At 39.3% G+C, this 7609-nt stretch overlaps 1 protein-coding gene across 1 annotated transcript; it reads right to left on the minus strand.

Annotated features, from left to right (window-relative positions):
- Nucleotides 1-5208: 5208 nt before the first annotated feature.
- On the minus strand, nt 5209-6590 carry LOC127100943 (heat shock 70 kDa protein, mitochondrial). Its single transcript, XM_051038253.1, has one exon. The coding sequence runs from the start codon at nt 6215-6217 to the stop codon at nt 5357-5359; it is 861 nt and encodes a 286-aa protein (XP_050894210.1). The 5' UTR covers nt 6218-6590; the 3' UTR covers nt 5209-5356.
- Between the last annotated feature and the right edge of the window lie 1019 nt (nt 6591-7609).

Genomic DNA, 7609 nt, shown 5'->3' on the forward strand with positions numbered 1-7609 from the left:
GGCGATGGCTTCGGGGCGGATGAGCTGCCTTCAGGGTTTCTTTATTCTGAATTCTCCGGGTTGGCAGGGTTCCTATGCCAAAGTTTCTATCCGTCCTTCTCTGTTCTCTCTCTTTCTTTTTCCTCAAGGTTTTGTTCCAAGGAAACCTCAGAGTGTTTTGCTTCTCTTCCTTCTTTCTCCAGTGAATCTCCCAGTGTAAACTCCAAGTCCAACTCCAAGTCTGAAACTTCAGTATTTATAGACTAATTTCGTGGGTAATGGGCTTGGAATGAGTGAGACCCAAGTCCAAAATAATTTGTTATATTTTATTTATATATTTATTTTAATTATTTAATTAATTAATTAATTAATTAATTAATTAATTAAATTTTTTTTTCTTTTTCTTTTTCTTTTTTTTTTTTTTTTTTTTTTTTTTTCGTTTTTTTTTTTTTTCTTTCTTTTTTTTTTCTTTTTTTTTTTTTTTTTTTTCCAGGAAAAATGATGGGTAAATTTTGGGGTATGACAGTAAGAATAAAACTACTGGGGAAAGCCAAAATAGGATTTACAACTACCAGTTACTGGGCAGAAGACCAAAGGGAGAGAATATCCATCATTGGTTAAAGTGAACATATCAAGGATAAACTCAAAGGAAAGGAAATCCATCATCGATTAATGAAGCTAGCGGAAATATACCCGAATGTATCGCACGCCCGAACATACAACAGAGTCGCCATTGAACTTTATTTATCCCCAGAGGGATGGGAAAATATCGATAAAACCCGGGGGAAAGAGATATATTGGGTAAGGAAGTCGGTTATGCAAGGGGAAGGTATTAGCACCCCAAACATCCATGGTACTCCATGGGAACCGTTTAGATTGTTCTCGCTCGAATATGTGTTAGCTAAGGATTACTCGCAAACGAATAAGGGAAAGGAAGGAAATAGATAGAATGATAGGTGAGGATTGGGGCCCTCATGCCTACGTATCCTCATAATGCAATGAGGAATTCAGAGCTCCGTAGTTCAGAGAACTAATGGTGGGAGATAAAAAGAAGAGTGATCAAAGTATGGTTTGAACCAAAGAATATGTATATCACATGAAGTGAGTGAAGGTAGGTTATGAATGTATCATGGAAATGAATGGAGTGAAGTGACCGAAGTCACAGAATAGAGTATCCGGTGATAAGTGACTGAAGAAGTATTGTTTGAAATCAAAAGTTAAAGTATCTTGGAATCCATAGGAGAAATGGAATTTGTACCATAGAGGGAAAGGTGGCATGAACCACAAGTGAGAGTCTAAGACATGGTATCACTATATGGTTGGCCGAAAAAGAAGGAATTAAGTGTTCGACTGCATAGCGCGAACAACTCTAGGTGCAAAAGCGGACTATTCATTAGGCGTCCTAAAAGGGTATATATGGAATTCCAAAGAGAGTGTATCTCAATGTCAAAGGTGAAATATGTCACTAGGTGAGCGATTCATGATCGAAGGTAGATAGTGAATTGTGAAAGATAAGGATGGTGCCCTAAGGCGAATGAGGGATAATTAGAAGTATGCTCGCCAAGGATTCGCATCCTCGTGCCTACGTATTCTCATTATGTAATGAGAAAATCAGAGCAATCCTAGTTCGGAACTACGAAAAGAAAGAGAAAGGGAGATATACAGTGATGAAGATTATAACTTGCACCAACAGAATGGTATCGAGGGAGCTTACGAAGATAACTGGCTTCGAACTCAAGAGTAAAACTGGTATGAACCAACATGTGAGGGCTTACAACATCGTATTGGAATAACCGAAAAAAGAATGAATTAAGTGTTCGACTGCATAGCGCGAACAACTATTGGTTCACAAGGCGGACTGTTCATTAAGCATCCTAAAAGGATGAGAATGAGACCCACAAGAAGGTATTGTTGGGTGCAAGGGAGAATGTATCACTTGTCGGGGAACAAACAGTTTGAGATCAAAGAGGAGAAGAATTATCTTGAATCCATGAAGGAATAAACTCTGAACCGAAGAGCAAAGGTAAACCAACAAGTGAGAGCCCGAGGCATGGTATCACTGTAGTGGAATAACCAAAAACAAATGAATTAAGTGTTCGACTGCATAGCGCGAACAACTCTCGATCCACAAGACGGTCTGTTCATTAAGCGTCCTAAAAGGATGGGAATGGAATCCAAGGAACAATGATATCTGATCTCAAAAGGATGGTACTGATTGAATGAATGAAGAATGATTGATTAATAAATAGGGTAGCTCGCGAAGAAACCGAGTTCTCCTGCCTACGTACCCTCATTGTGAAATGAGGAAATCAGAGCTTTCGTAGTTCAGCCCACTAGGCTGAAAAGAGATTGATTAGAGGCAAGAAGAAATGGATGATTGAGATTGAAATGATTTGAATGGAATGATTGAGAATGAATAGTGGATAGACTTGATAGTTATTGGATGAGAATCACACTAAAGTCTATGGGTAAAGGTGGATACGATAAGCAACAAGCCAAACGTCTCGCACCCAAAGATATCCATAATGAGTGTAGGAAAGCTCCAGTCTCATTCCTTCTTTACCACTTAAGGCTCGTGGCATATAACTCTCATCTTAAACTTCAAGAGAAGAGAGAAGAGTCTTTGTAGTTGTTTCTTGCATGATGATGAAAACCGTATCAATTGTTAGATTCGAATTGCACTAAAGTCTATGAATGGAGGTGAATACGATGAGCGTTGGGTCATACGTCTCATACTCAAAGATACTTAGAATGGGGGTAGGAATACTCCAGTCCCACTCCTTCTCCATTACTTAAGGCTCGTATCGTACAACTTGATTCATGATTGATAAGTTGTTGATGTAGTCCTTGTTTTTGTAGATAGACTTATTAATTGTATAGTTAGAATTGTGCTAAAGTCTATGAATAGAGGTGAATACGATGAGCGCTGGGTCATACGTCCCATACCCAAAGATACTCAGAATGGGGGTAGGAATACTCCAGTCCCACTCCTTCTCTATTACTTAAGGCTCGTGTCACACTCTTCTAACTTTGAATTAACAAGTGTTGAAGACGCCACCTTTGATGTGCTTGAATAATCCGCTGCTTGATATAATCGAGGATGCATTGATTGAAGATCTTGAATTGAGGCCTTGAGCTCCACGGCGCGAAAGAAAAGTCCTACTAAGTTACCAAGGTGGTCACTTAATTAGATTGTGGAATTATACAAGTTCAAAGGATTTAATTAATCAAAATTGCTTTTGATCAATTTAATCGGGGGTTTGGATTTAGTTTTATGGGGAACTATGTTTGGATCTAATTTGAAATTAGTAATTGTTAGAAACTAACCTAAGGGAGCATGCATTAGAAATTGGTTGAACATTCTAAGTTAGATTAGAGATCCTAAGGGAGCATGTCAAAGTATTGATTAAAATCAAGAATAAAATTCTATGTTAAGTCCTAAACATCGATTGAATTCTAATCCTAAGGGGAACATGCAATTTCAACACAAAATACCAAAATATGGTCCATAAGGGCAAAATGGTCATTACCAAAATAGGCCAAATTATAACCATGGTTTAAAATTGAGAAATTAGCCTAATGTTAAAAAAAATGAGGGAATCCTAAATTTAATCAACCCTAAGTGTCTCTAATTAAAATCTCATTCTAAGTCCTAATTCTAATAAAATGTCCTAACTAAATTTTAACAATTCTAAAAATATGAATTAAATCTAATTATTCTAAAAGGGGATTAATTTCTAATTATTCTAATAGGAGTTAATCCTAATTATTCTGTTAAGGAATTAATTCTAATTATTCTAACAATTAATTTCCTAATTATCCTAATTTTCTAAGTATTCTAAAATTAACCTAATTGATCAAACAAAAAAGAAAAACAGTGGTGCAAACAACACTTTCTAATGGGTTGCAATCTGAGCCCAAAATAACTTTTTTTGTAAAAAACCAAATTCCAAAAAAAGAGGTAAATGGGACCAAAATGTCTGGGCTACGTTCAGGCCCATTGATCCTTAAATCAAATCTAGGGGGTGTAGGCAACAAGTGAACGGTGCAGCTGAGCAAAACACGCTTAATGGGCCCAGAGAAGCCCAATCTCAAACTCTCACAACCACGAGGGGTGCATTCAGTATCTCTACAGGTGTGGATAGCGCTTAGCTATGGGCTTGGTTAATTCTGAGCCCAACTCTCACTAAACCCAAGGGGTGCACTCAATGAACTAAGGTGCGAATAGCCAAATACCATAGGCCACGCCATCTCTGTGCTTAAACTCACTCAAATGAAATGCGCGAATTCCTTCATTCTCTCTTCTGTTCAACATACCGGCGGCCATCGCCGACGCCGGTACCATCTCCACCCTCACCAACGCCGGTACCATCTCCACCCTCACCAACGCCATTAAGTCAAAACCTACCAACATACTAACTAAGCTCAAGGCAATGGAGTCAAACGATATGCGAAGAATCCATGGAATCGCCCTCAGTCACAAAGAACCCTAACCTATTCAACAATCAATTAAACACTCCTCACTGCAAATTAACACCTAATGCAATATGATTTTTGATCCTCCGCCTAAATTCCAGGTAACGGTGTGCTCAGAACAAGAAAGCGAAAATAAACGGTAAACGACATACCAGAGAAGATGATCAGAGAAGTTTCCCGGTGAGTTTCCTGCTTGCAGTTCTTCCTTCTTCTTCCTTTCGTTGTCTCCTTTTTCTTCTAAAGCTCGAAAACAGAGTGTAGTGGTTTAGCTCTAGGTGAATTGAAGCTTCAATGGCATTTTTTGAGAGAGAGAATGAGAGCTTTGGTGAGGGTGAGAGAGTTTGCAGAGAAATGGCTCTGAATTCGCAGGGTTCAAAACTGTCCAAAAATGAGAATGATGAAGTGTTTATATAGGATTTAGGCTTGGGATTATTTTTGGATTGGGATTAGGATATGAGTTATTTAATTAGGTTTGAAGTTAGTTGATTTGGACTCACTGAGTTAACAGATAACTCAGTTGTTTATTGGATCAAAACTCAGTTAATTATGTCCACTTAAGTTGGTTAATGCATTTCTGTAGCAGTTAATTAGTAACCTGTTAATTGTTGATGAGGGCACTGTTATTATTGTTATTGGATGTCAATGTTAAAATATATGTTAAAGCTAACTTCTTTTTTTTACTTGCAGTTATGAATGAACTGCTGAGTTGATGCAGATGAATTGGTGTGTGCGGTTGGCTGATCGATACTGCCGTTGAAAAGACCTGACTCTTTTTTATAGGAATAGTAGTGTTGCGGTTGATTAACCTTGTAAAGATACCACCCAAAGTCTCAATACCCAGAGAGAGGGGTGTTACATCCAAAATCAGTAGCTCTTTAACATCTCCACGTAGGATACCAACCTAGAGTGCTGCTCCCATTGCAACTGCCTCATCAGGATTTACTCCTTTACTGGGAGGCTTTCCAAATATCGTTGAAACCACCTCTTGGACTTTAGGCACACGGGCCATCCCTCCAACAAGAAGAACCTCGTCAATATCCTTGACAGATATGTTTGCATCATTCAAACAACTTTGATATGGAGCCCTAGTTCTTTCAATCAAGTTATTTACTAGAGCTTCAAACTTAGATCTAGTCACTGTGATGTTCAGATGCTTAGCACCAGATGCATCAGCAGTGATGAAAGGCAAGTTTATCTTTGTCTGAGATGTTGAAGACAGTTCTATCTTAGCTTTCTCAGTAGCTTCGCGAAGCCTTTGCAAGGCAAGCCTATCCTTAGAAAGGTCAATACTCTCAGTCCTCTTGAATTCACTCGCCAAAAACTCCAATAAGGCATTATCAAAGTCCTCTCCTCCCAAGAAAGTGTCACCATTTGTTGCTTTCACCTCAAAAACATCATTAGAAATTTCTAAGATGGAAACATCAAATGTTCCACCACCAAGGTCAAAAACAGCAACGAGACCCTCCTTGTTGTTCATCCCATATGAAAGTGCGACAGCAATGGGCTCATTGATGATTCTTTGCACATCAATACCTGCAATTCTACCAGCGTCTTTTGTTGCCTGCCTTTGAGCATCATTGAAGTAAGCTGGAACAGTAACTACTCCCTTAGAAACTGTCTTTCCAAGATAAGATTCTGCAGTTTCCTTCATCTTGGTGAGAACAAAGGCAGCAATTTGGCTAGGGGAATATTGTTGTCCATTAGCTTCAACCCATGCATCTCCATTGGGAGCCTTAACAATCTTGAATGGAACCATTTTCATCTATTTTTGGGTTTGTGCATCATCAAAGCGCCTACCAATCAGACGCTTGATACCAACTAGAGTGTTTGTTGGGTTAGTTACAGCTTGACGCTTGGCTGGTGTACCTACAAGCAGCTCCCCTTTTTGGTTGAAAGCAACCACGGATGGTGTAGTTCGTGCACCTTCAGAATTCTCAATGACTTTTGGATTCTTTCCCTCCATAACAGAAACACATGAATTAGTTGTACCCAAATCAATACCAATGACATCATTTCCAGTAGGCCTTGAACTGAATGACCGAGACAAACTTGACCAACTGTGACTAACATATACAGGCTTAGTACTGTCGTTTGTTAACGAACGAAAGGCGGAGTAGGACGAAGAAGCAACATCTCGGCGGTGAAAAGAGCGGAGCAAGACGGTGGCAGCAATCATGGCCAGAAGAGGATGCTTGCAAGAATCAACTGATTTTTTGATGGATGTGGTCAAATGGCATTGGATTGGTAACATGTTGCAGGTGATATTCTCTACACCCCACTGTCACTACTGTATAGCTCTATTCCTGTTAAATTGCCTAACTGCTTCAGCTGGCCTAATGGTGAGCAGGAACATTGCAGGAAACAAAGGGCTTTTGGTGGTTGCAGTCATGCTGCATGTGGTATTTCAATGCACTTATCATGGCAATTTCCAATTGGGTTGATGGTTTATTTGTTGTTCAACTAGACCATGGTAACAAGAACTTATACATCATCATTTTCCTCTGCATTTTCTGTTTGGCATGTTAAGTAGCAGCTGGTCAAAACTTAACAGGATCTTGCAAAGCACAAGTGGTTGGCCTTCACATATTGAACCATCACCCTGTTTCCATTGGTTAGCAGTTCAATCTCTATTGCAACTTGGAATAGTTTTTGCATTTTCTTGGTTTTATGTAGCATAAATACAGTTTGCTTCATGAGATATCATGATGAGGTCTTGTTTGGCACAATGAACAGCCTATGGCAGACCTTGCAAACTATAGGTTGCAGCAAGTGCATGTATACCAGCTCTATTTGTTACATGTTGTGTGGTGTTGGATTATGTTCACACTGATTTTGCTGCAGGGAAATCCAATGATCATGGTTTGGCTTCAACCTTCATGAAGCTAACTGGTTTTTTTGGTTGGGTTATTTACAGGCTGATGGTGTGCTGATTCAATGCCATTCCATGTTGAGCTTGTGGCAGCAGTTTGGTAACAGATATGGCGCAATGCAGGTAGCATCCATTTGCAATGGATATGGATGACCATTGTTGTTGTGTTTTACAGCAGGTCATGAGGGGTTGCAAGGTTACAGTCAAGTCCACCAGCCTGATGCTTAAAGCTGAGGCCAAATCTCATGACATGTGGTGTGAAGGCAAATCTCATGGTTCTTAATC

The sequence above is a fragment of the Lathyrus oleraceus genome, chromosome 7, assembly GCF_024323335.1.
Source record: "Lathyrus oleraceus cultivar Zhongwan6 chromosome 7, CAAS_Psat_ZW6_1.0, whole genome shotgun sequence".
NCBI classification, from domain to species: domain Eukaryota; kingdom Viridiplantae; phylum Streptophyta; class Magnoliopsida; order Fabales; family Fabaceae; genus Lathyrus; species Lathyrus oleraceus.

Excerpts from the sequence above, each read along its gene's own strand:
- LOC127100943 (XM_051038253.1), bottom strand. The coding sequence starts at position 6,217 with ATGAAAATGGTTCCATTCAAGATTGTTAAGGCTCCCAATGGAGATGCA.